This window comes from Colletotrichum abscissum (assembly GCF_030869225.1).
Source record: "Colletotrichum abscissum strain IMI 504890 chromosome Unknown Scaffold_8.1, whole genome shotgun sequence".
NCBI classification, from domain to species: Eukaryota; Fungi; Ascomycota; class Sordariomycetes; order Glomerellales; family Glomerellaceae; genus Colletotrichum; species Colletotrichum abscissum.
In genome coordinates this window covers 297,119-323,019 of record NW_026850525.1, presented here as the reverse complement: position 1 = coordinate 323,019, position 25,901 = coordinate 297,119, and the positions used below count along the sequence as shown (strand labels likewise).

At 54.6% G+C, this 25,901-nt stretch overlaps 7 protein-coding genes across 7 annotated transcripts; 3 read left to right on the top strand and 4 right to left on the bottom strand.

The window, feature by feature from the left end:
- Positions 1–1,087: 1,087 nt before the first annotated feature.
- Positions 1,088–2,335, bottom strand: CABS01_04129 (uncharacterized protein; the record flags this gene model as incomplete). Its single annotated transcript, XM_060537500.1, has 1 exon — positions 1,088–2,335. The coding sequence occupies one exon, from the start codon at positions 2,333–2,335 to the stop codon at positions 1,088–1,090; it is 1,248 nt and encodes a 415-aa protein (XP_060390345.1).
- A 2,373-nt stretch (positions 2,336–4,708) lies between these two features.
- On the top strand, positions 4,709–6,201 carry CABS01_04128 (inosine-uridine preferring nucleoside hydrolase; the record flags this gene model as incomplete). The annotated part of the gene is made up of 4 exons (XM_060537499.1): positions 4,709–4,748; positions 4,818–4,920; positions 4,982–5,151; positions 5,210–6,201. The coding sequence occupies 4 exons, from the start codon at positions 4,709–4,711 to the stop codon at positions 6,199–6,201; spliced, it is 1,305 nt and encodes a 434-aa protein (XP_060390344.1).
- Positions 6,202–6,655: 454 nt separating this feature from the next.
- On the bottom strand, positions 6,656–7,112 carry CABS01_04127 (LSM domain-containing protein; the record flags this gene model as incomplete). Its single annotated transcript, XM_060537498.1, has 2 exons — positions 6,656–7,011; positions 7,085–7,112. The coding sequence occupies 2 exons, from the start codon at positions 7,110–7,112 to the stop codon at positions 6,656–6,658; spliced, it is 384 nt and encodes a 127-aa protein (XP_060390343.1).
- An 857-nt stretch (positions 7,113–7,969) lies between these two features.
- Positions 7,970–9,314, top strand: CABS01_04126 (uncharacterized protein; the record flags this gene model as incomplete). The annotated part of the gene is made up of 2 exons (XM_060537497.1): positions 7,970–8,191; positions 8,286–9,314. The coding sequence occupies 2 exons, from the start codon at positions 7,970–7,972 to the stop codon at positions 9,312–9,314; spliced, it is 1,251 nt and encodes a 416-aa protein (XP_060390342.1).
- Positions 9,315–9,679: 365 nt separating this feature from the next.
- On the top strand, positions 9,680–11,596 carry CABS01_04125 (uncharacterized protein; the record flags this gene model as incomplete). Its single annotated transcript, XM_060537496.1, has 2 exons — positions 9,680–10,351; positions 10,865–11,596. 2 exons carry the CDS (start codon positions 9,680–9,682, stop codon positions 11,594–11,596), a joined length of 1,404 nt encoding a protein of 467 aa, XP_060390341.1.
- A 1,543-nt stretch (positions 11,597–13,139) lies between these two features.
- Positions 13,140–15,485, bottom strand: CABS01_04124 (pre-mRNA splicing factor CLF1; the record flags this gene model as incomplete). Its single annotated transcript, XM_060537495.1, has 1 exon — positions 13,140–15,485. One exon carries the CDS (start codon positions 15,483–15,485, stop codon positions 13,140–13,142), a length of 2,346 nt encoding a protein of 781 aa, XP_060390340.1.
- Positions 15,486–22,720: 7,235 nt separating this feature from the next.
- CABS01_04123 (TAP domain-containing protein) lies at positions 22,721–24,933 on the bottom strand (the record flags this gene model as incomplete). Its single annotated transcript, XM_060537494.1, has 3 exons — positions 22,721–22,756; positions 22,811–24,250; positions 24,427–24,933. 3 exons carry the CDS (start codon positions 24,931–24,933, stop codon positions 22,721–22,723), a joined length of 1,983 nt encoding a protein of 660 aa, XP_060390339.1.
- Between the last annotated feature and the right edge of the window lie 968 nt (positions 24,934–25,901).

Genomic DNA, 25,901 nt, shown 5'->3' with positions numbered 1-25,901 from the left:
CTCCCATCCCTCCGCCAACGCTAGCAAAAGATGCGCTGTACCTTGGGTCGCGGGAGCGGGCGGTGGGTAGCGTCAGCCAGCTGGGGAATACACGGAAAGCCCGCCGACTCCAACTTCTCTTCTCACATGCCCCCCGACCAACACCCCCGGCCACGATCACCCTCCTAGCTTCGATCAAAGGACGATCCAACTACTACAACGCATAAAGGCTCCTCTTAGTGGGCAGAGATCGTGACGAAATAGCGAGGTGGGGGAGCGCCAGCATGTGCACTGCAAGACATAAAAATAAAAATAAACGTGGAGAAATAACATGATGCACATTACCATGTCATCACTTGATCCAGCACCATCCCGGTAACATGACAACAAAACAAGTCATAGACAAGTCACGACTGCCTGGGAAACGGACGTGGTCTTTTTTTTTTTTTACTGGTGGGAAAGAAGACTCATTGAAAAGTTATCTGGCGGGAACCTGTGCTGAAAAAAGCACACAACGACTGTAGGGGCATGGCCATTTCCCATGTGATCCAATCAATCTGCCCTAAAGGAAAGGTTTCATATTTTGTTAGTTCCTCTTCCCGCTCAAGACCCGTTCTCTCTTTTGTTCAACTTCCTCGTATACATCGTGATCCTGCGTCACTCTCTCCTTCGTTTCCCCCCCCCCCTCCATCAATAGCTGGCTGGTCTCGAGGCCGAAAAGGAAGAAGAAGAAAAAAAGAAAAGCATGTGCAAATCACTCAGCCCGCTGGCCAATGTAATCCCCCAACTCCAAGATCTCATGCCGTGGCCGAGATCGTTTTTGTTTGCGTGTATGCGATAGCAAAGCCATGTCGCCTTTACTCGATGAGGCCGCCGTCTCGCGGAAGCGTGATCGAACCAATGCTGGCGTCTTCTTCATGGCGTCAAAAGGATTGCATGTGTGTGAGAGAGAGAGTTTTGAGGTGTGCCGCACTCCAGGAAGAAGTATTGTACAGTTAAAATAACAAGTGACATCCAGACGGCGCGAGGACGATGGTGTAGTTGAGAAGAGCGCATCTGGGGAGGGCGGAATATCCTGGAGAATGACAATCGTAGGTGTAGTGACCGCTTAGACATCCCACTCCTCCTCCTCGGTGCTGAGGGCGGAGAAGGATCCAAAGTTGGACGTGACGGGCTTTGCAGCCTTGCCATTGGAGGCAGGCTTCTGAACGGCCTGGGCGATGGGGCGAGCCGGAGCCGGGGCGGCGGCGGCGGCGGCAGCGGCAGGCTTGGCAGCCTCGGGAGAAGGGGAGCGGTTCTCCTTCTTGGACTTCTTGGACTTGGCGGGAACAGTGTTCCACTCGTCCTCCTCTTTGAGGCGCTGGATCTGCTCCTCCTCAGAGGGAAGGGAAGAGATCCAGTTGTTGGAGGTCTGGGCGGGAGCGGCAGCAGAGGTGCCGTTCTGAGCCGGAGCATCGAAGGTGTCGAGAGGCTGAACAGCAGCGGAGGTGCCGTTGGTAGCAGAGGCACCGTTAGGGGAGCCGGCGGTCCAGGCGGACTTGTTGCCGTTGACGCTGGCCATGAACTGGGAGCCATCCTTGGCGGGGATGCCGGCGGCCTCGCGAGCGGTACGGCGCTGCTTCTCGAGCTTGACCTTGCGCTCCTTCTCCTCCTCCTCGCGGGCGGCTCTCTTGGCCTCAACCTTTTGGCGGTTCTGGCGCTGCTTCTTGGTCTCAGCCTGCTCGGGGGCCTTCTGCTTCTTGGCCTTGGGCTTCTCCTTATCGGTGCCGGTCAGGCGGAGGACGGAGGGGCCGGATGCGGTGGGCTCGAGCATGTCATTGACGCCGCTGGGGTCGGCAGGGGTGACCTCGGGGGAAGCGGCAGGGGAGCTCTCCTCCTCTTCCTCAACAGCCTCGACGGCGGGGGCAGAGGAAGCGGCGGGCTCCTCCTCCTCCTCCTCGGTGACCTCGACAGGCTTCTTCTCGGCAGCACGCGATTGCTTGACGGACTTGGTCTTCTTCTTCTTGGCATCAGCAGCCGACTTGCCATCAAACTTTTTGCCCTCCTTGACACTGGCCATCCTCTTGGCGAAATCGGCATTATCAGCTTCCTCCTTAGGGTCATTGCTCAGCCATGTGCTAGAGGGATCGACTGCGCTCGTGGAAGCCTTCTCCTCGGGCTTTTGTGAAGCAAAGGCAGCCTTTCGCTGCTTCTTTGCGTTGGTGTCCTTCTTGGGCTCAACATATGCCTTGGCAGTCTTGGCAATCTGCGCAGGCTTCTTGTTGCCAGAGTAGTTGTAGATCAAGCCACCAGCGACGAGGAAGCAGACAAGGTAACCGCCCACGGTCTGGGTGTTGAGAAAGTCGGAGACTGTCATTGTTGCGATTGTGGATGGCGCAGGAACGCTACCAGATGGGTATTAAGGGGTATGGTAGATTATGCAACGTGGTGCAGTTGAGAACAGCAAAGACCACGGTTTGTCGGATCAAGGGCCGCAAGAGCTCAGGGTACCGTTGAGGGTCACGGTGTATCTTCGATGCCTCACTGACGGAGAAGTTGTGGAGAGAGAGAGATTCGGATGACTGGATAATGGACAAGTTAGCAATGGAGTCCAATTTGTGCTGGGCTCTGCACACGGGAGCAGATGATCCGAGATGTCTGGGGCAAGCGCCGATCGGAGAACATACAGGTGGAAGGTGCGCAAGGGAAGATGTGGGCGCAACAATGGATGGGTTGCTTGAGGATGAAAGGCAAGGTGAGAGCGGTGATGCTCGGGGGGTTGGTGGGTTTGTTGAAGGGGAGAAACAACAAGAATTGGGTAAAAGTGAAGAAGGAAGAAGGGCGATTGAGGAGGCGTTTCGACCACGCGGTTGAAAGACGGCTTGGATGTCGTGTTCAGATGCAGGTAGCTTGGCAAGGAGAGACAGGCCGAAAAAAAAAGTTACCAGGTGGCTTCTCAGCAAACTGTGCCTGCGGTACCGCCAGTGGTCCAGGGCAGGTCCAAGGTGTAGAGGCTAGAGCCAGTAGCAAATGGGGGTTTTTGGCTGAGGCAAGCGCCCGGGGTTCATGCCACGGATGCAAAAGCCGACCTAGGGAATAGGTTGGACCGCTGGAGAGGTCCCACGGGTAACCTGCTGCTACTGTTGCGGCTGCTCGGTGTTGCTATGTGCTCCAGGTATCCAATCTGTAAGGTGCTGCACCAAACCCTGACCTGCGTCGGGCCCGAGTCTCGAGGAGTGGGAATTGCGTATGAGGATTGGTGTCCTCTTTTGCCGCAGGTCCCCAGGGATGTGTTTCTGGCTGGCCGAGCTCAGATGAAGCAGCAAGATGAAAGGCAAAGACGAGGGAGTGTGTGATGTGAGATGCGACGAGGAAGAAGAACAATTGAGGAGAAAATTGCACTTACTTGCTGTGCGGCTGCTCTTCTCAGCGATCTGATGTTTCTTTCCTCGAGTTAAGCAAGGGAGGTAGGTGAGGTAAGGGTAGGTAATGGAGGTAGATGAGGTTATCTCCAGGGTGCTGTTAGGTAATTTCCTGCATCTCCAAAGTGACAGCTTCGCGTTTCCACGGGGTTGAGGGACGTGGACCCGCCTTTTCTTTTGGGGCTCGGCTGTCAGCACGGACTCGGGAGAACTTGAAAATTGGGGACAGGTCACGTGTTTGGGAGGCAACGACTGATGGAAGACAAGGGAGCAATCACCAACCTGGAAGGTGTCACTCACACGTGACTGTGATGACTTCCCTTCATAAGAACTCTCCGTGATTGGGCGGAACGATGTCAAGGTCACAGTGCTTGCTGTCAGGGCATCAAGTCAATTGACGACCGCCAAACAATGTCATTGGAGACTTGTCGGACTCGGAGGTTACCTTGATATCCCGCGGGCCCGGCCTGTCAAACCGAAAAGCAAAAATTGTAGAATTAAAAATAGGTTTTTTGCAGACAGCTTTCCTTAGGTAGGTTCACGTGAGTAAGGTACCCTCATCCAAGTAAACTTCCCGAGGCCCTTCCGTTTCCCACGTCTCATCCAATGTTTGCAAGGTCCAGAGTTGCAACTTGCCGCATGTCAGATTCCTTTCCCTTGGCTTTCCCGATAAGAGCTGGGGGCAGCTTACCCGCCTACCTTACCTCAGGTGCCCAATGCCCCCAAAGTCCCCCAAAGTCCCTATTTTCCAAGGTTTCCCGCAGCGACCTGCCTCAAGCTTATCGACAACAACTGGATCTCGGTGGCTCAAAACGGCTTAGCGTGTCATGTCTCTCTCCATCATTTGCACCGCAACAACCACAACCCCACCGTTGATCCCCCTCGACGGCGGCGCATTTGACGCTTCCAACGATGAGGGGTTCGACCGCTCGGTCGCCCGCCCGTCTCAACTATGCCAACTTCTCAATGCGACACCGACGCCCTTCCTATTGACACAAAAAAGACCCGGCGAGAAGGCAGGAACGACGGAGTCACACCGTCAAGGCCACATCACATCTCCCGGGGCGCCGGGTTGCTTATTTCAAGGTGTCTATACCGGAGACAGGCGGAGACCGGACACCTCCGTTCAAGCTTAGCTCACGTGCCCGCAGATGTCCGCTCCCCCCACCACTCCCCCCATCAACATTTGGTTTCCTATATCACTAATGTTTTCCCCAGCTTTCTTAAGTGATTTAGTCAACTGTGTAATTTGAGACGAAGTCATTCTCGTCTTCATTGAACACTTTTCAACCCAATAAGAGATTTCTTCTGAATCAAACATCGCAGCCATGGCTCCCAAGAACCGCGTCATTATCGATTCCGACCCAGGTGAGATATAAATGAGCGAACCCCCCAAAAGTACTGAGATGTGCAAGTAGGCTTACACATCTCTGCCAGGTATTGACGATGTCATGGCCATGCTCCTGGCCCTTTCGGCCTCCCCTGAGGAGCTCGAGGTCATGATGATCTCAGTTACCTACGGCAACGTGCCTCTCCAGAGGTGAGTTTAATGCTGCGCAAATAAACATTAGAAACCCTTGGTCTAATCGTTTACGATGAAGCTGCCTGAAGAACGTCGTTGCCCTCTTCCACGTCTTGGAAAAGGAGATTGCATGGCGCAAGGAGAATGGAAAGCCCGAGGGCTTCGAGTCCCTCAAGGCCTACAAGCCCATCGTATCAGTCGGTGCCGAGCACGCTCTGGAAGACGACGAGCTGGCCGCCGACTACTTCCGTAAGACACACTCCTCGGTTCAACCTCTCCCAGCTTCCATCTCCTGACTCTCCTCCAGACGGACTCGACGGCCTTCACGGCGTCCACGAGAAGCACCCCCACCTCTCCCCGGACGACCGCTGGCAGTCCCTCTTCCACACCGAGAAGAACGTGGACCACGACCCCTCGCCCTTTAACCAGTACTTCACCCCGGCCAAGCAGGTCGCCCACAAGGAGATCCTGCGCATCCTCAAGGAGAACGAGCCCAACACCATCTCCATCTGCGTCGTCGGCCCCATGACCAACGTCGCCCTCGCCGCCGCCGAGGACCCGGAAACCTTCCTCCGCGTCAAGGAGCTCTGCGTCATGGGCGGCGCCGTCCACGTCGAGGGCAACATCACCCCGCACGGCGAGTTCAACACCGTCGCCGACGCCGTCGCCGCCGCGCGCGTCTTCGCCCTGACCTCCCCGACCCCGCGCTCCACTATGCCGCCCATCTCGGACAAGAAGTCGTCCCTGCCCCCTTACCCGGCCAGGCTGTCCAAGAAGCTCAAGCTGACGCTGTTTCCCCTCGACATCACGACTCCGCACCTGCTCCGCAAGAACTACTTCACCGAGACCATCAAGCCCATTGTGGCGTCCGGAAGCCCCCTCGGCCAGTGGGTCAACCACTTCATGTCAAAGTGCTTTGACAAGATCATCGAGATGGAGGGCGACGGACAGGAGCCCGGTCTCTCCTTGCACGACCCCTTGACGGTCTGGTACCTTCTGACGCAGTCCGACCCCAAGTGGAAGGCCACCGCGGAGCCGGAGGACATCCGCATCGAGACCACGGGCCAGTGGACGCGCGGTATGCACGTCATCGACCGGAGACTCCGCGTCAAGTACAACGAGGCCGCCCTCGAGGCCAGCGAGACGGGCGATGCCGTCGACGTCCTGACCCTGGCCGAGGTCCCCGGCGACACTGGCGGCTGGCTCAGCACCAGCAGGGGCAACAGGGTCAACAGGATGGTTGAGTCCCCCGGCGAGGAATTGTTTGCCCCAGACCTGATGAAGAGAGTTTTCGGATAAAGATAAGGAGACAAGGGACGTATATTTTCAGCCACCACCTTCTCTATGTGTGTGGGCGTGAGGGCTCTTTTGTTGTCGATGTCTCGTGTCAGCACAAACATGGTTTTGAGACTGTAGCAGCATAGAGGAGAGATCTGGATAGAAGAAGAAAGGCAGGCGCATACCCCGTAGGAAAACCCAATATCATTCTATAGCAACCCCCAAATATGTGCAAACGCCGTTGTTCTTTGTGTGTGTAGGTGTGTGATCATGCGCATGTGCACATGTGCATGAAATGCGCGCGCGCCTGTCTGCCTGCCTGCCTGTCTCAATGGCAGCAGTGCAATCTCATGTCCTTCCCAACATTCGGGTATCCCGCTCGTAATCAAACATCCCGTGACTCGATGTGTCACTCTCATTCTCGAGGACCATCTCTCTGCTCTTGTTTTGCTTTTGCTGTATGTATGCGTGGCTTTCATACGTGCTTGGTTCCTCCAATAGCAGAACCCTTGACTTGGGTCCAGTCAATGCTCTCGTCTAGCGCCTCGTCTACCAGGCCGATCGTGCAGACATTGTCGCCTCGGACGAGATAGAGGCCGAGGGGCACTTCGACAGAGGGTTCGCCACTCTCGGGGGTTTGGATGACTCGCTCTTGGGCACTGCTGAGAACCTGGGGCGCAAGATGTGTGTTAGCTGGGTGCAGCTCAGAAGACTCGAGAGAGGGTTGTGAAGGGGGCAGGGGAAGGGGTATTACGAGGTTCGTGGACTGATCCGCAGCTTCCAATGTCCCCACCAAGATTCGTGAGTCCGACGTCACAATGAGGACTTTCTCTGTTAGGGAGAGGATGGTCAGTATGTCATCGGGAAAGCAGCACTCAAGGTTGGTGGTTTTGGGGGGATGTACTGTTGAGGTAGCCTCCGAGGGTTGCCATAGCTGCGGAGATGTCGAGGTCTGAAGGTGCAGAAGACTCTGTATGGAGATGAGGTAGGTATTCGTGTGGAGAATTGGATCGTCGGCTGCTTGGATTTATTTGACCAGAGGGTGCTCGGAACTGTCGCCAGTGGTATTATCGCAGTGTTGGATCCAGAAGTTTGGCTGGTGAAATTCGGGAATTCTGAGAAGAGGGACCTTGGAGCTCTCAAGCTAGCCCACTTTGGGCCAAGGTAAGCACGACAAGGTCTGGTCTGTGCACTCCCGGCCGTTCGTCCTTTCCTTTCAACAAGCCGTTAGATGTCACTCGAGCTCTCAGCTGGCGCCAAAGCCATCGCAGCTCATTGCTACAAATCAGCCCAACATGGGTGATCGAATTGTTTCCTTGCCACCTGCAACAATGGAAACCCATAACAGGTCGCCTTCTCCTACTCAATGATGGTCCAGAAACACACCGTTGGCGCCAGTACCGAGCAGGCGCTCACTCAGCCCTCACAAGTCAAGGCAATTCGCCATGGTACCGAGATTGCTGGCCTCAAAAGGGGATGGCTGCCAAGATCCCAGGCTGAAATATCAAGCTCGGCAGACTGCTGTGCCGCATGAACCTACTCGGCCTGCCATACTCACTGGGCGACGAACCCCGGCAGCGACATCACCTGCTCAATCGGGTGTGGCACTGGGCTGAATATCGTTTTTGCGCTCTTAAAGACTCTGTGATTGCCTCTTCACCGCTGTGTAGTGGAAACTTTCAATCATGTCTCCAGACGAAAGATATATCTCACTATTCGCGAAGGCGACGGTCCGATTCTCTTTCCTCCCGAGCCAGGATGTATAGCAGCATCACCGCGTTTCCTCGATATGAACGTATCTGCTCAAGATGACAGTCCTAGCCAGGGCAAGAAGTACACGCTCAACCAGACTCAAGAGAGAGCGGTACGGCGCTTACTATTTCTGTGCGCATTGGTCTTTGATGCACTCACAGTGACGCTCGTCGTCTTTCTATGCGTCGGCGCATGGAATAAGTCGAGTGGTTTGAGATCGTCAAAAGGTCTAAATAACAGAGAGGCTCACCTCGCTACTGTGAGTCGCACTCGAGGTCGGGAGGACCACCTTCTCTTCCACACCCTCTCTTCCACTCCCGTCTCCATATGCCTGTACTGACAATGGATGACAGTGGTCGGCGGCATATGTCCGGCGATGGCCAGCCGGCGAGACCACGGTGGTCTTCAGTTGGCACCTAAGCAGCTACTGCTACTCGCACCTAGGGCGAGAGGCATGTATCCGCCGGGCTCCCGGTGCCCCCTTCGACCTCGATGACATTATGGACGACGTCGCCCTTGCAATAGGAGGGGGCTCGACTTATTCGTCAAGCCGGGGCACTTTCCCGGCTCTGGAATCGCAAGGCATTGACCTCGGGACGGCGTCCAAAGTCACTTCGTCCAAGAACGCGTTCATCGCCTACATCATTTTCATAGTGGCTGTAGCGTGCCTCTGGTCCTGGCACTTCTTCGTCAGCACGGTTCCGGGCGCACCCAACTGTGATCGATTCCTGGCCGTGTCGTTTACTTTAGCGGGGGCGGCGCTGCTCGTCGCCTCGGCCAACACAACCCGTGCGGCCCTTGAGGCGGACGGCATCCTCGCCCAATATGAGAGCGTCTTCAAGTACCACAGCGCCGGTACTTCGACACTCGTCGTCACGTGGATCGCCTCGGCAAGTCATTTCCTCGCGGTTACGATGTATATGGTTGCAGCGGCCATTGGCAAACGACTACGGAAGCCAGACCGATACCCGCCAGAGTCGGAGCCGTCAGACATGGGGCGGACTAATGACGCACGCAGAGCGAGGGAGGCGGAAGTGCCAGCGCAAGTCGACAGAGATCATTCTTATATGAGGCGTCTCGAGGCATTCATGCGCGTGCGCGGTCAGAGACGAAGATCAGAACTAAACTCCTTTCGCATGAACCGCAATAGCGGAGAATACCGGAGGACAGATGCGAATGGCGATATCTGGTTGCCGGTTTACTCGAGGGCCGATCCGATCGCGACGCGTGCACCGGTAAAGCCAAACGTTGTGACCGGTCCGTCTATTGGAATACCGGATGCCAGCGCGGCTACGGGTGGTCAATCTCGCGCGGGCAATGTGGTGGATGAGCCAGCACCGGCCTATGAGCGGTATCAAACTGCATCATCTCGCCGCCCGTGAAGTACTCTGTAGGTAGATGGTATTCAAGGGTTCCGGATAGCGATGTGTTTTCATGTAACATACGATAAGAAGATCTTTGTTATACCCATGTCAGTGTACATTGCTGGAATTCGATATTACACAGTCTACTCAGCTGCATCACAAGTGTGTAATCAGTCAAAAAGTCATGCCGTGGCGGGAGCTGTCCAATTCAAACGGACGGGGCCGCTGAACCGGCACCAGCTGCACTAAGTTCCACCCCGCCAGGGTCGCGAGCCAAAAATCCTAGCGCGACAACTCCGAGTCCAGCACATCTTAAATCTGACCTCACCCAACCAACTCGTCCCCAAACTTCCTTGACCCAACCACACCTCCCGCTGCCCACGATGTCGTCTCACGACACACCAACCATCTACGCAGAACTCCTCACAAACATCCGTCAGCTCTCCATCGCAGTGACCCTCTCCTCACCAGCAGGAGGACAAACAAGAGCCCTCGTCGCCCCCAACGGCGAGACGCTGCACATCCACCACGCAGGCACAGAAACCTCATTCCCGCTGCCCGGGAGAATTCTCGCCCAGGCAGGAGCTCCCTTAGCCTTACCCACACCACCACCGTCAGCATCATCGTCAGCCTCGCAAACGCTATCATGGCGTCTCCCGCTAGCAGACTCCCCAGCGGCGCGCAACGGCAGCACCAGCCTCGCAGATGACCCCGTCCCCTGGACGGCGCGGGACCTCCTCCCCGGCTCGGCCGTCGCGTGCAGACGCTGCGCCGCGGTCGTCGTACCCGGCGGGAAAGCGGGGGAGTGGAAAGACCTGCCGAGCGAGAACTGGGCGGAGATGATGGACTTCTGGCACTGTCATAAGCCTAGCACGGATCGCGAGGATGAGCATGAGCACGGCGGCGTGAGCGGAGGGGGCAAGGAGAAGGATGACCACGAGCATCTGACTAGGCGCGGGTACGGAGCCAACTCGTCCATTGCCGCGCAGCCTGGCGTCGGCATGGTAGATTTGACGTCGTTTCTGTTTTGCGAGGCTGATTGTGTTGGTCTCAAGGTAAGCGGCTATCTTTCTCTCTCTCTTTCTTCATCTCTGTTTTGTCACTCGCATCTTCAACACATCATGTTGGGATTCGTCTATTCGATACATATAACCGTGTATCCTCAAACCACGGGGGCATCAAGAAGGAGGCCATGTCGGCAGCAACACGCTACCAACTCAGTGATCTGGTCACCGATACTCCGCCCCTATATGAACTATCCAAAACGTACGCCGTCGTCCCTGCCCTTGCGCAGGGGGTGCTTTCAAAAGTGCAAGACTCCGAAACCTCTGCGCCCCTTTGTGTGTGTAAGATGGTTTCTGGGTCTTGAACTTGGGTTCGCATTAGACGGCTGGCCCTCTTGCTTTCACTGGGGTTGTCCAGAGCCTCGGAGACCCCGGGATAAACAGCGAGGGACATTGAACGAATACCTTTTCCATTTCGCGTATACCGTCACGATCCGTTCCGTATACTCTTCCTCTTCGTCTTCACTCTTCTCTCCTTACTTACACTTCTTCTCTCCACTCCAGTTCTCTCTCCCATCATCAGCTGCCGCACCCCCGGCATCCTCCAGCTCAGAAGTCCTAGCTGGAGGAGGAGCAGGAGACTCCGACTCCGATTCTGCGTCTGGTCCCACAGAACCACCCCCTCGGATGCTCAACATCGCCTGCTCCGCCTGCGCCTCCCACCTAGGCTTCTTCAACGTAGCCATCTCCTCCGTCGTTCTGCTAAAATGGCAAGTGTCATGCCAGACAAGCACATCACACCCCACGGCCACGGCGACAGCACTGCCCTCCAGCACAGACTGCCTAGCCGCGACCCTCATCGCGACCCTCTCCCGCTCAGGCTCCTCCAAATCAGTCGTCGTCCCGGCCTTCCAATCCACCCAGAACCTAGCTTCTTCTCCCTCCGGCGATGGCGGCGACGCCGTACCGCCTGCCCTGCACCTCTGGATCCTCAACGGCAACATCACCTACGCCTCCTCTTCTTTCCCCTCTTCTTCTTCTTCTTCTTCTCCTCACCAACGCGCAAAACGCGCAGCCATGAAACTGCTATACAAAGAAATCTCCCAAGCCGAAGCAGACGACATGCTCGAGTCCATGACGTCCGACGTGCAAGAGGTCAACCTCCCTCTTCCGGCCATCGTCGCCGCAGCGGAGGGGTTGAAGCAGAGTAGTCGGTTATTACCACCGAGTGAGCGGGTGTTTAAAGGGTGGAATGTGGGCTTGTTGGACAAGTGGGAGCCAGCCAGCCTTTCGTAGACACGGTGGTGAGCTCGTGATGATGTAGAGCTCGGGGCAGGGAGTCGAGCCGAGGGCAGAGGTGTGGGGGTATGGCCGTTGGAACTTGAGAGTGAGGTACTCGAGAGAGGGAGCCAGAGAGAGAGAAATGGAAATTGAAGCTGCGAACAAATATGGCACAAATGATACCTCATCCAATTGAGAGATTTTGGCCACGAAACCTCCGCCCAGAGTCTAGACTCTCTTACATAGCTTAACTAATAACATAACTCAAACCGAGGCCACCCCTCCGTACCTATAACGATCATACGTCCTTTCAAACGAGGCTGTAAGAGGTTCGCATCGCAAGCCTCACCAGGCCCCCGATGCCATCTATGCTATTCAATAACCAAGATCCAATCAAACCGCATGGTTCATTCATTACCACCGTCCGCCTGCCTTAGCCAACGTATCGCATTTTACCAAGTGGCCGTTGGCAAGCAAAGCACATCCTCATCTCACGATGCAAAACAGGCAAAAGGGGAACATCATTGTTCGTAACTTGGCAAGCCATCAATTGGTGCAACAGCCTACAAGTTGCAATGTGAATAATACAATAAATCCTCCGCGCCGCCATTTTTTCCCTTCATCTTTTTCATCAAAAAAAAGATAAAAACAGGTTATATCGACAACATTCCTCCCCCCGCCGCCCCTCCATTGCTCCTTAATTCTCCTCTTTTCCATTTCCCATTCATCAGCCATCAATCCCCTCTGTATGGGAAAGGGGAAACATGTGAAATGGCGACAGCTGGAGAACAGAAAAAGAAGAGACAACTGCCACTGCCAAAATTTCACCAAGTTGCCCTCCTGGTTTGACAACCCATCAACACCATGGAAATGCCTCCCCCAACCCCCTTTAGATATGGTAAACAAAAAATTGATAATTACATATTCAACCCAGACAGCGTGGCATGCGCGTTGTGTTGTTGGTGTTTGAGTTCTCTGCGATATTGGTATCACGGAAATGACTGACTGCGAAGGGAACGACCTGTCCCGGGTCTCGCTCTAAAAGAGGAATGTACAGAAGAGATGATGCTGAGGATGGAAAAGGAAAAGGAGATAGAATTTGAGAGAACGGAAGACAGCGTGAGATAACGGAAAACCATGTTCACGAGCGGATGAAGGTGATTACGCCGCCCGGGAGACATGCCATGTCTGCGGTCGTATGAGGTGTTTTGGAGTAATGAAAATAGTGTGCGCGTCGGATAGTGAGATGGATCGAGAGTGAGTTTGCGCGGGATAGTACGTGGGTGTGCGTGTTTGTGAGTGTGTAGCGAGAGAGATTTGGTGATAAGTGTGAGGGATGTAACGAGTGGACTTTTGAGTGCTCTAAGCCGTCTATGCTGGAATGCAGAGGCCCCCGCCGAAAACGATGCTCCGGAAAAGACCTGGGTATAAAAAAGGACGGATCATGATGTTGAGTGTCGTGAAGCGCCATGGACGTGAGCGGAGCTCGCAGGTGTCGCACAATGGCCATTAGTGTCTCATCACCGCCATGGCTTCAAGGCATTTTTGTCGATTGAACCTAGAGACGGTTTTGTTTGTTGATCTCGCCAAGGTTCAACCAGCTCATGTCTGAAGAGGTGGCTGCCAGGGCGAGTGGCGGCTGTTGGCTAACACCGTTGGGAGCACTGGTCTGCGTTTGCCTTTGCGGGAGGCTTGGGGCTAGTGACGTAGGGTAAAGGCTCTCGGCATAAACACTGCTTGGAGCGCGGTCCGCTCCCCAGGGCCTTGAGGGGCCGGTAGGATCCCATGTGTCCCGAACACTCTCGGGGATACCGCTCGAGTACCCTGAAGATGCGTTCGACGTGGGTCTTCGGGGGGATTCGATCTTGCCAGAGACTCCATCGCGGAAGGGAATCTGGTTCGAGTAGTTTGACACCGTCGGGCTGCCAGAGACGACACGGCTCAGTTCTGGCCGACCATCGTGCTGAATAGGCGGAACAGTGGACAAGTCCTGGGTAATTAGGTGCAGAGGAGGGACGGTAGCGGAGTCTTGCGTGATGCGGTTTTTGGGTGTGTTGGAGTAGTGAGAGGTCTCGGAATCGACAGTTGTACGCTTAGAGTTGCCGAATCCGAGAATGTTGAGCGCGCTGCCACCGGACCAGTAACGGTTCCAGCCAGAGCTTCTGCGCGTCTCGCCAGCACGACCAACCGGGGCTCCTCGCGGCGTAGGGCGAGGCTCGACCACGTCGGCGGCGAACGAAACACCCTTTTCATCGCGGGAAGGGGGTGCGAGGCCTGGTGCCTCATTCATCTGGGGAAGGGGCTTACCGATGGTGCTCTTGAAGAAGCTGTTGGATGTATCACGCTTGCTTCCACTGCGAGCAACACCGGCAGACTTGGGTGCGTTGCCATTGACCTTGCCCATCAAAATCGCCATGGAGGAGAATGATCCGGCCGAGTCTTGTTGCTGATGACCACGGAAGTGAGGAGCAGAGTTGAAATCGTCGTTGCCGTATCCAAGTCCAGCCTTCTCATCGGGGAAGCCCCTAGGGCTCATGCCCCTCGGGTCCTGGCCGCCCTCCACGTTTTGCTGGTTCTTTCCACGACGCTTTCGGATGCAGAAGAGGATCAGGCCGAGGAGAATCATGATACCGGTAATGGTACCAAGGACAATGCCAAGTATAGCGTTGGCACTGACTGCGGCGGGGGCCCCAGCAGCAGCAGCTGTCTCGGTGCTGGCAGATGAAGACGCAGAGGCGGAGAGAGTCGCGGCGGCAGACGCAGAGGCAGAGGCCGACGCCGACGCAGGAAGTGTAGAGATGGAGCTGGCCGAAGTGCTAGATTTGGAGCTGGAGCTCGTTGCCGTTGAGCTCGCAGTGGTGCTGCTCGTCGATTCGCTTGTAGCGAGAACCTCCTGCTCGTTCAACTTTTGGGCAGCATCTTCCCAGCTGTTTTGGCGCGCGTTGAAGATGCAGAGAACATCGTCGACGGCACCTGATCCTCCTGAGAAAACGACGGTTCCATCAGAACCCTGAGCAACAGCGTAGTTGGATCGCGTGCCTGTAGGCGCCAGGGTGCTGTTGTAAGCGGGCCAGTCGCTCAGGGTCAAAGATGCGCGCTTCTCAATCCCGCCCTCCACGCTGCGCGCCTTCGCCTTCGAGACTGCCTGGGAGTTGGTCACAGGTGCGCCCGCCGCGTCGATGAGAACCATGCGCTTGACCACGTTTGGCGCAACGGAAAGGTCAAATGTGTACAAACTCTTGCTTCCGTCGTCTCCGTTCATGATAATTGCGCGAATTGCAGTCGTGTCCTTCAGCAAGGGTTCCCCGAGGGTGGCACCCGAGTCGGTCCATTTCGTATCGGGGTTGAAGAGCATAACCTTGCTGTTTGTCGTGCTGCCTCCAATGACAACTGCTTGTGTGTCGGACCATGTCAGAACAATGGGATTTACGACAGGCGGTGCTGATGATTCGTAGGCTCGGGTGCTGTAAGGCGCGGATGCTCCGACAACAAAAGTCTGTGTCGAAGGACCAGAGTAACCATCCTGACTGCCACCGTACATGATAATCTGGTCAGTTCCAGGGAGGTATGTTGCTCCGTGGAGAAGACGGTCCTGCGTGACGTGGTCCTGTGGTGAGATGGACTCCCATTTTCCTGTCGCGTAGGTGAACTTTTGAAGTCCATGATAATCTGTTGACGTGCCCTTGCCTCCTACAATGTACAAGCCGGCCTTGCTAGCATCGGTGGGGTTGGAGCCGACGCAGACAGCACCTGTCACTGCCTCACCTTGCGCCAAGGTCTTCCATTGGGCTCCTTCTTCGAGCGAAAGCGACTGGAAAGCACCGGAGGAATATGTGTAAAGAACGTTGTTGTAAATGACCGAACAGATGTTGTCCAAAGCGACTTTGGGCTCGGGGAGCTTCATCGTGATCGTGCCCTGTGCTGTGTTCTTTATGAATAGTGAATGTTGTCGTCGAGGTAAACTGGGTTTCGGGGTTGAGTGGGTAGATTGCGTGTAGTCTACAGCATATCGTTAAAATGCCTGTAGAATTGTTGGGTTTTGATGCGGTTCCTCACAATGAAAAAAAAGATGGTCCGACGCAGACGGTGAGATGACTGCTGGCAGATGGTCTACTCAGCAACGGTCCAATAATCCACACGCAACAGCCAGCGCCCTCGAGGCTTCCAAACGGTCGAAATATCGAAGTGAGTCCGGTCGGCTGATCCTTAGCTCGCGCGACGGGAAGGCGAAGATGGAAATTGAGCGGAGATCCTAAGGGAGGAAGAGACTGAGCCGTCGAGGTCGAGGTGGACGGGAAGTGGTTCCCTTGTCTCGGAGTTTGATCTGCAGAACAAAGTTTCTGGTGTTTCTCGACAGACGGCTAGTTCCAGACAAACAAGAAGGCCAGGACAAAAAGGTCGGACGGTTGGGTAGAAGGGAAACAAGAAGCTGTTAGTTCTCCCGAGTCCTGAAGGCCTTGGTGTCGCAGGTTTTGGGTGTGGCCAAGCGGGTGGCTCGTAGTCGTTGGTCGGATTCGTTTGTGTGTGTGTGCGAGTGTGTCGTGGATGTCGTATCGCTCTCGGGCTATTACTGCAGCTCGTGTCGGTCGGGTCGGGAATTTCGGTGGAAGAGGGATAAGATGGGCAAATTGCCGCGTCTAGGAATCGAAGAGGATATTGCAATGAGCGACTCTGTGTTGTTTCTGTTCTTTCGATCTCGCGAGATTCAACGTTCCAGACGATGAGTAGCAATTCCACCTCGAAAGAGCGAAAAATGCACACACGGCACCAGAAGGAGAGAAGGAAGAGAGGAAAACGGAGACCAAGGGAGAGACCAGCAGAGCCAGAGAGGAAGAGAGGCGAATGGAAAAGAGTGGTACCCTCGCTCACCCTCGTCCGACTCTCTCTCTCAGAGCAGTCGAGCGCAGCACCAGCACCAGCAGTAGCAGCACCAGCACCCGCAACCCGCAGCAGGAGTCGACCAGGTACAGCCCAAGTTGCAGGCGAAGGAAACACGAGGCAGGGATTTGGGGAATCGTGACCGGGGGTTGCCAGGAACGTCCTGGTCCTTGGTCCGGGGTGGCTTGGACTGACGACGGACGAATCAGACGGTATTGGAACCACCTAATGGAGGACAGACCAGGGGGTTCCTGGACATCCACGGGCACCAGCGCCAAAGTAGAGGACGAGCCAAGAATACTTGGACAGGTGGTGAGACACTGCGGTGCCGCCCAGGTACAGGCCGACGACGCAGCTACCCTTGAGGCTGGATCCTAGTGCCCTTTTTTTGCGGTCCAGCGCGAGATTGGGAAAAGGGGGTGCCGGGCGACGAGCCTATCAGCAAGCCCAATTTCATCGTTCCTGGACACCAGTGGAGGGTGGCCCTGGGTGAGAAGGGGGCTTTGACGCCAGTCGGGTGGTACTCTACTACTCTCAGTCAGAAAGTCTCGTCCTCTTTTAAGACACATGGACCGGTAGCAGCCAAACGGTTGAACGGCCAGCAGTCAATCACTACGTTGACAACGGGCGGACCTCGTCCAGCCTACTCTCGCTCTAGTCCTGAACTGTGACTAGTGCTGGGCCTTGAGTATGCTCGTTGCTGAGTGTGCTGATGCAAGCCTGTGTTGCGCAGGTGTAAAAGCAAGTAGAGAGGCACGCCGCGCGCGCGTCGGTGAGTGTAAAGCAAGGAGAGAAAGGTCAGCCGTTGCAACTTGTAACTGCCAGTCAATCATCCGCAGCCAGTCGTCTGTCTCTCTTCGTTTTCTTCTTCCTCGGCCTCGTGCCGGATGTTCAAACTTCAAAGCTGCTCGTCACTCGTGGGCTTGTGGTCCGTGGTCCGTGGTCCGTCCGGGGTTCGACAGACTTTGACTTTGCGTCCAAGGATTGAGTGGGAGGGAGGACGGACGGGCACTGGCAGTGACGGACAGATCACACCAGACGACGGCTGACTGACAGCGGTCCGTTCGTTGCTTCGTTGGTTGGCTTGGCTCCTTCAGATTGATATCTCTCATGCCATGTGCCTGTCCCCCCGCCACTTGTCTAGACGAGGCATCAGCCCATCCCTTGGAGGAGTCGAAGGCCCCAATGATGCCAGATGGGCCCAATCAAGATCTTTCCCCTTCTAATAGACCATTCGATTGACGACAAGCACTGTCAGATCCGAGAGCCCCCAAATGGGTCGAGGGGCCGCCAGGTGGACGCCTACTCCCGGTTCTCGGCCTTCAATAATAATATTGAGACGCCTGCGGCCCTGCTACGGCACGGCGAGATGGAGCCTTCAAACAAACGGGGGCTGGAGGGCCACCGGGAAAGAGGCCAGCAGCAAAAAAGAAAAGAGTGACTTGGACAAGAGGCCCGTAGCAGACTGTCAGTGGGCAGAAAGTTCGAGATTTCGGACAGATTGACTGACTGCCTGGCGTCATACAGCAGTCTCTGTCTGCACAACCTTCATCAAATTGAATGAGCATTCCGCCGTCCGGTGGATGGATGGGCCGGGAAAGCTGGGGAAACTTGAAAGTCAACGGGAGAGCACCGGCAGCGCAAATTGGGAGCAATCAAAAAACGGCATGTCGTCCGCTGTTGGATCTTTTGGGGCCCGTGGACGAGGGAGATTGACGCGGTGACTACCCGGGTCATCCAGATTGAGGTCTAGCGTGGCACCACGCACCGCATCCGAGCAGGTCCGGCGTCCAGGACGAGAGAATAACTTGGAAAAAAGAGTCTAGATAGCCACACGTTGATGTTGCGTCTTACCGTTTTGCACCTCGTGGGACAGTCCACCGAAATTGGGGGAGTCGAAAAACGCAGTGCAAGACCGAAAAGAGGGCGATAACATGAGCAAACGGGCATGGTCGCCAAGCCGCCTTCAAGGAGAGTGGGAGAGGGAATCCTCAGTTCCCATTCCCACTGCTACCGATGGCCGGGGGGAGGCCAGCAAGCCGCGGTAGGTGAATGCTCGTCAGGGTAGGGCCTGGATGGCCAGGCCTCTGGTCTTTTCCGTTGCTGCACTGGGCAAACGTGGGCGTTTCCATGCCCCGTCTTGGCTGGCTTGGCATCTTTTTGACTCTGTCATGCTCGAGATGGAGTTGAGATTGATGAGGTATTCGAGACTACCAGATTGTCCGCGAAAGAGAGAGAGATGGATGGATAAGGTAGGTAGGTAAAGTGGAAGAAGGTGAGGAAGTACCTCAGGTGCCTACCTAGGTACCCACGTACAGCGCAGTACGTACAGCAAGGTACGTATAGAGAAACGGCTGCGGGTGACGGATGCAAAGTACGTACTGCCTGTCCAATGGCATTCTGGCTGAAACGCGCTAGGCAAGTCAGCCCCTGCAGCAACCGACGATGCCCCTGAGCCACCATGACCAAAAACCGTCAAGTGCCCACCAGCTGACGATGCAACCGCAGCCAGTTCATTGGGGGGACCAAAATGTCGACCCTTTCCATTCTGGTTGAGGTGATGAAATGCCACCACTCACTTGCTCGCTCAGCACCATGCCTGAGCTTCGAGCACCTGCTTGCGGTGTGCCTTCTCAGCTTATCAGATGCAGACTGCAGCGCTGAGGTGAGGCTTGACGCCTGTAATTGTGCCTTCCAGGGGGCAATTCTGGTATGGGGGGCATGGGGGACCTGCTCTCAAGTAGAGTGCCTGTGTCCTTTTTAAGAACATTTCTCGATATATCCATCCCCGTGTGCATGTCCGCATATCCAATGAACCCCATCCACCTGCATCGGTCACATTCTAGTACACATGGTAAGCCGTTATTGTAATTTATATCTGTATCTGTTCGGGAAGGCACGAGGCAATTGAGAGAAAAAGGAAAGGCGAGGACGGCACACTGGCCGGATTCGCTCGAGCCCTTCTTATTCGCTTCGATGCACCATCCTCATCCCTTACTTACATCCAGATTCCATGGAGGTAGGTCCGCGGCCCACCGTCGAGCCGGCACGGCATTATCGGGAGGAGGAAAAGTCTCGAATCGCGTTGGGTTGGGCTTCAATGCCACGCAGCAGAGTGCCATAGACTCGGGCGCCCGAGCATCTGGAGCCATCCGCTGTTCGCACTCTCGATCAGAGGCAAGACTTCATCTTGATCAAAGCGGGAGTCGCATAAAGACAGAGAGTCCACACAGCTTGGGGCAATGACATCAACCCTTCTTGTGCGTAGCTATGCGTCAACGAGATGTAGGTTCACAATCCTCCCAAACATCAAAATCTTCGTTTCTGTAGTTCCCCTCTGTGACTCCTTCCCCCTCCCCTATTTTCGCCGGCCCCATCTCTTCTCATACCCGACCACGATCCTCGCCCATTCCACTGTACGCGACACAAGACGATGTCTGGTCTCTGTGGAACGTTCGAGGAAGGAGCCTAGGAATGTTCAATGAGGGGCCAACCGGGCGCCCGACTACCGAGTAAGGTAGGCCTTCGCCGCATCAGGTCCAGAAGAACTGAAGAAAAAAAACCAAAATTCAGCTTCCTTAAACCTTTGAAGGATGAAGCTGCCCTCCTCGGGTCATCCCCACCCAAGCACCTCCTGGTTTAGCGAGGACGCGTATCGTATGGCTGAGCAAGGGGGCGTTGTTAAACTCATCAATCTCGAATCCACGGCTCCCCTCCTGCTCTCTCAGAAAAATCTCATCAACTTCCAACGGTTTTGCCGGTCCATCCATCCCTCAATCACCCAAGGAACGTGCCTGCGTGCCTGTCAGTACGCAGCTCCCCATCTCAGGCTTTTCCGAATCGTCCGTACCCGCGGGCGCTTGCTCCCGGGAACATCCAAACTCGAACTTGCTTGTTAGTGCCAGCAGTTGTCACCAAGCATCCGAGCACGCTGACGGCTGCTGCACTGCAAAGAATGACAAGACAAGACAAGACAAGCCAGCCCTTCCTTCCGGCAACGATGAACCGGTCTGAAGTCTTCTAAACAGTCGATCCGATGAACGACCCCTCCTCCTCTCATCTCGTCTCTTGTCACTCATCATGCCAAAACCCCGCACAGAAGTTCGCTTCTCGTATTACCTACCTTACCGCATAAATCATCTCAAGTCTTGTCGTTTACGTGCTCCTTCTACCGCAGTAAATGACCTATCCCGTTCAACCCTTTCTTCCCGCCCGGCAAATACTCTAAAATCCTTGAATCAGGCTTTTTGCCTTTCTTCCTTGGTTCGGCGTGGAGACCCGGGCGATGCTTTGCAAAAATGCAAGACATTGTGCGCCAAACTACGCATACCAGGGACAACCGAAGATGCCGACAAAAATCATAATAATAAGACATCTTATCATTCTTCTGCTCAACGGCCAACGTCTCGGCCGGCGCTATCGCAGAACTAGGCTTTCCCATATCCAGTGTATTCATAGGTAATCGCGAGGCGCCAAAAGAGTGTGAACGATTTCCACCTCCCGGGCGGCTGCGCGAAAATAGTCTCCCCATCACGAATTACATGCACGCTGAGCTAATCTATCCAAATGAGCCTCTCTCCAAGCGCTACACATCCTACCGTGGTACGTCTGCGATTCTACCGTGGTAATTACGAAGCACCCAGCCAGGCAGCCACACAAACAGCACGACAGGACCACCCTTTCTAGAGTTGTGGTGTGGAAAGGGATCACCCGGCACGCTGCATGACATCGAATCGGATACTCTCCTTTCCTCGTCCCAAAGGTAGGTAGGTATTCTGCACTGCTCTTAACTGCGTACAGTACTTCACCTAACCTTAGTCATCAACGTCAACTCTGCAGCGGGAAACGGGCGAATGCACATCATCATTCAGAAAGCGGCCTCTTCCCAACATGAACACGTCCCCCCAATCAATCAAATCAATCAATCGTCTCTTTCTGCATCGCCACAGACCCCAAGACACGAGGATAGAATTGTGATTCGCGCACGCCCAGCACTTCTGTCCATCCACTCGCTCTCTCGTCGGTGGACCGAAATACGAACGACCTTGGGCATGTGATCTTCGCGCCGACCGAAAAAAGATGCCATCGGCACTGCGTAAGCGCCCGAGATTTGGACATTGGGATCACATCTACGAACCGATTCATCAAGCCACACACAACGGTGCTACTCCGGACACACACACTCATTGAAAGTCTCACTCCATATCCGTACACTCACTCCTTCTTCGGATCCGATTCGTTCTTATCCACCCCAAAAGATGAACATGAATGTCACTCGCTGCCATCACTGGCGAACGCAACTGGAACTAATCACCAAAATCTTCCTGCCCTTGACCTTTCCTTGCCGCTCTTCATTAAACTCAAAAAAAAGGCAGAATGTCTCTTCCTCATCTCGTGACCGTCATTATAGCCAGCGCGCGCCTGCGGAATTCCCACTCGGCCCTTTATCGCCTCATACCCCGTCGCTCCTATTGGTTTACTCAGAAGATGCCTTCTTTTGATCATTCGTCTTTCAGCCTTGTAATTAAATATGCATTTTCTTGGTGTATGGTCTATGCTGAATCTGTCATTTGCGAAATGTCACCATAGCCCAGGGAATCCATCAATGACGTTTGTCTTTGATGCTATGTGCCTAGGTGATTCCTTTCTTTACTCCACGTTTAGTTTTCGACTAGCAAAGTGAATTCAAGTTGCAAATCGCGTCGCTCTCGAATCGACAATATTAGCACGGTTACTGCAACTAGGCGATTTGCTGAACGATTTAGGTAGGCGAGCAATCTCAATGGTATTTCTCAAGTTCCACCACCCTACGACTGTCATGGCAATCATCTCCTTAAACTCCAAAACAAGATGCCGCTGCCTCTATGATGCGCTTCGCTTCTTCTTTCGCGGCCAAGTGTATATTGGTACGAATGCCGTTCGGGAATGTCCCCAAAATCCGTCGCCAAGCCGATCTCTGGATTTTTCCCGTCTAGTTCCACCTCGCGCCTGGGGTAAATGACTATTCCTCCTTTCCTCCGAGCATGGACGATTGTCCAGGACCCCTTCCCAATATTGTTCGCCATTTCAACAAGAGTGTGGAGTTTTATCCTCTCTTCCCCCTTCCTTTTTGGTTTTCTCTATTCAATATTCCGCCCCGTGTGGGCCAGACGGCCGATGTCGTACACAACTAGTACGGCCCCATCGTGATCTTGCCTAATCCATCCATGTCCTCCGGGCCCCTCAAGGCCCCCAGAACGACGGGGACGAGCAAAGCATTTTCTAAACGCTGGCAAAGGCATCTGGTGGTAATTGAGACTACGCGAGGCTTAGTATTGGTTTTCGAATGTTCCAGGTTTCGGGGTTTCTTACCTTTTTCTCGTGGAAGACTGCCAGGGCTCTGGTGAAATCCCATGCGACATCGGACAGGCACATTTCCGAGTAGGTGGGTGTCATTGTCGTCTGCTTGGATAGCTCGACGATCATGGCCTGTCGCTGTTCTTGCTCCTGAGCAGACGGAGCCGGTGCTTGGGCTTCGGCAACAAAGACGTTCGGAAGGGGATTGAAGGCTCTGAGGGAAATCATGTCGCTGACGACGCGGATCGGGTTGGTGTTGGGGCGTCCGGGTCCCAGAACGAATGTGCGCGAGAAGCTTCTCAGTCCTGTCTTGCCAGCTTTGTCGCACTCTTCGAATTGACCATGTACTGAGATGATCATGCCGTCCACGCCGCTTTGGGTTTGGCCAGAAGGGTCGGCAAGGCCAGGCAGGAGATGGCAGTCCATGATGTATTTGCTAATGTCCGTCTTGATGTCTGGGTGCTGTGTCTTCGGGAGGTCGTTCCACAGATTCCAGATCGCCTCCCTGCCTGTGATCAGCCTAGCAGCTCGAGCGGCCGGCGTCGTAATCTTCATCAGATTGCGAGACTGCTTGATGTAGGATGACCAGGGCATCGGCTGCGGCTGGTTCTCGTCTCGAATGGCGCGCGTGTCGACCGCGAGAGAAAATTGGCTGTTGTCGTCGTAGTACTTGGCAAGGAGAGCAGTGCGGTCGGTGTCGAAACCAAGGAAGAATTCCAACAGGAAGGCTTCTCCAATGCCGTTGGCGTCCCGGAAATCGGGCCCACGTTGAGGGATCGGTTTCGGGCGGCCAGCTGCCTTGAGTTCCGCAATTCGTTCCGGTGTCAATTGCTCACCGTTCAGAACTTGCAACTTTGGGAAGAAGTGCAACAGCTCGAGCACGACTTTGGGATCCGCGATCGGAATCGGATTGCCCGTCAGATACAGAGTCTCAAGCTTCTTGAGCTTCGATCTCCATCTTGACAGGCCTGCGATGTTGTCGATCTGGTTCCCGCTAAGATCAAGATTCTTGAGATCAGGGAAGGTATCCGCCATCTCTTCGACTTGCGCGACTGTGTCAATGTTGTTGTTGGCCAAGCTGATGCTGTGAATTGCATCAATCTTTTCCTGTGCTGTTTTGAACAGTTCGTCGCAGATTCTCATCATGACCTTGAAGAGCTTCTCAGCTCTATCCTTGGATTCCAGCATTCCCATTTGGATCAAGCCTTCATCTTGGTTCAGAGCGTCAAGTCGCAGAAGCTTGTTCTCCATATCGTATCTGAGTGACATGATGCCTTGGAGTTTTTGCTTTGTTTCCTGTGCGGCAGCAGATGCCTCATTTGCTTTGGCCATGGATCCGTCACTATCGGTGATCTCCAGCTGAGTACCGGCAAATGTAAACGAGTTGACCTTCAAGATTTCTTCCGCATCTTCCTTGCTTGCCGCAACGCTGACCAAATCCCCCTTCAGACTTGACTATTGAATGTTAGCGATTTTCGTAGCTTATAAACTTCACCCCAACTAGGAGGGGGCATAAGCAGCCGGTATGAGCTATTTGTTTCTCGTTTCGCGGAGTAACTGGCGTTTCAACGAGGCTGGATCATTCGGCGTCCCTATGTAGTTCCCCCAAGCCTCACAGCAACGCGACATACCTTCTTGATGTGCACCGTTTTATTGCGACCGGACAGAGTTGTGGCTTTCCGCTCCAGAAACATGATCAGATCCCGCAGTCCACCGTCGTTGTTGCTCGCAGCTTTGCTCTCCTTCAAACCCTTGACACTGAGCCAGACGAGACCAGGTCCCTGTCCTTTCCTTCTCGATACCAGGTCATTTCCATCGCCAGTATCCAAGTGTCGAGCAATCGCCTGGTGTACTTTCGAGCCGGGTTTAGTGGGCGGACCGTTGGATCTCGCCGATCGTTGAGGTCTCGAATTGTTGGAATCGTCCGACGGTCCTCTGTTGACGTTGTTTGAACGGCGAGTGCTGCTGGCTCCAGCGCCGCTTCCCATGTCGAGATCTCCATCCCTGTCGGTTTGGGTTCTGCCACCTTTGCGCTTCTGGATTCCACCGCCGCGCGAGGTTTTGGCACCCAATGTGGAGTTGCGACCCTCGCGTGCTGGTCCCGATGGAGTGCCGCGAGGAGCTCTTGGAGGCGCCATCTTTGGAGTGGTGCAACGAATAAGATGTAGCTAGAGGTGATTGTAGGTCGAGGACGTTCGAGGGTAGACAGTGTTCGTAGGTTGTTTTCGCTTGTTTTTTTTTCGCTGAAGGGTACACGTTTGAGCGAGAGCGAGATGACAGCGCGCTTCCGGAGAAGTCAAATAAAGCCTGTTGAATCCTCAAAGGTTTCTCTGAATTGGTGTCAAGCGAAAGACGGTTGTGTTTCGCTGTGTCGCGGACAGCTTCAGAAGACAAAGGCCGGATGGGCCAAGGCGCAGACTCGTGGACCGCCGTAAATAGAGTATGTAAAATCGGTATCGCTTTGAGCCCTCGACAGAGAATAATGTAAGAAAACCGTCGATGCGGATCTCTGCAAAGAATGCGCGGTTTTAGGGGTGGTGTCGCAGGTTATGGGTGAGTGATGAGGTGACGGAGAAAGCAGTGAAGAAATTCGTCGGTCGCGAAGAGCAGTGACGTTTGGGTCAGCCCCACTACAGACCTCCTCCAGCAGGCACACAGGCAGGAACGCTCCGGTCGCATGCGACCTCCCTCAAATCGGACTAGCCGATGTACGTTTTGGCCAGCCACGCGCCTCACTCTTTGTACTTTACCTCCTTACATAATCATTTGAAGGCAGGCACCTAGGCAAGCAGGATGTCAAGGCAGTCATTGGATGTCGATTTCTTTTCTACGGCTGCCTATCCGGTCTACCTTATGAAGCTATGGTAAGGTACGGCTTCACAAAGGAACGGTCACTAAGTGAGACCTTGGGAAAGCTCCTTTCAGGAAGTAGACGAACATGCCTACCTGGTTTTCCTTGTTTGGTCACCCATTGTGTCAGCTACCCACCGCCGATGATTGGCACAGCAGTATTGCGAATAAGCGAGAGGAAGCCTTTGATGAGTCTACGGCAATCATAAAGACAAAAGTTTATGGGAGTAAAATGAACGACGCCCGAGTGTCACTT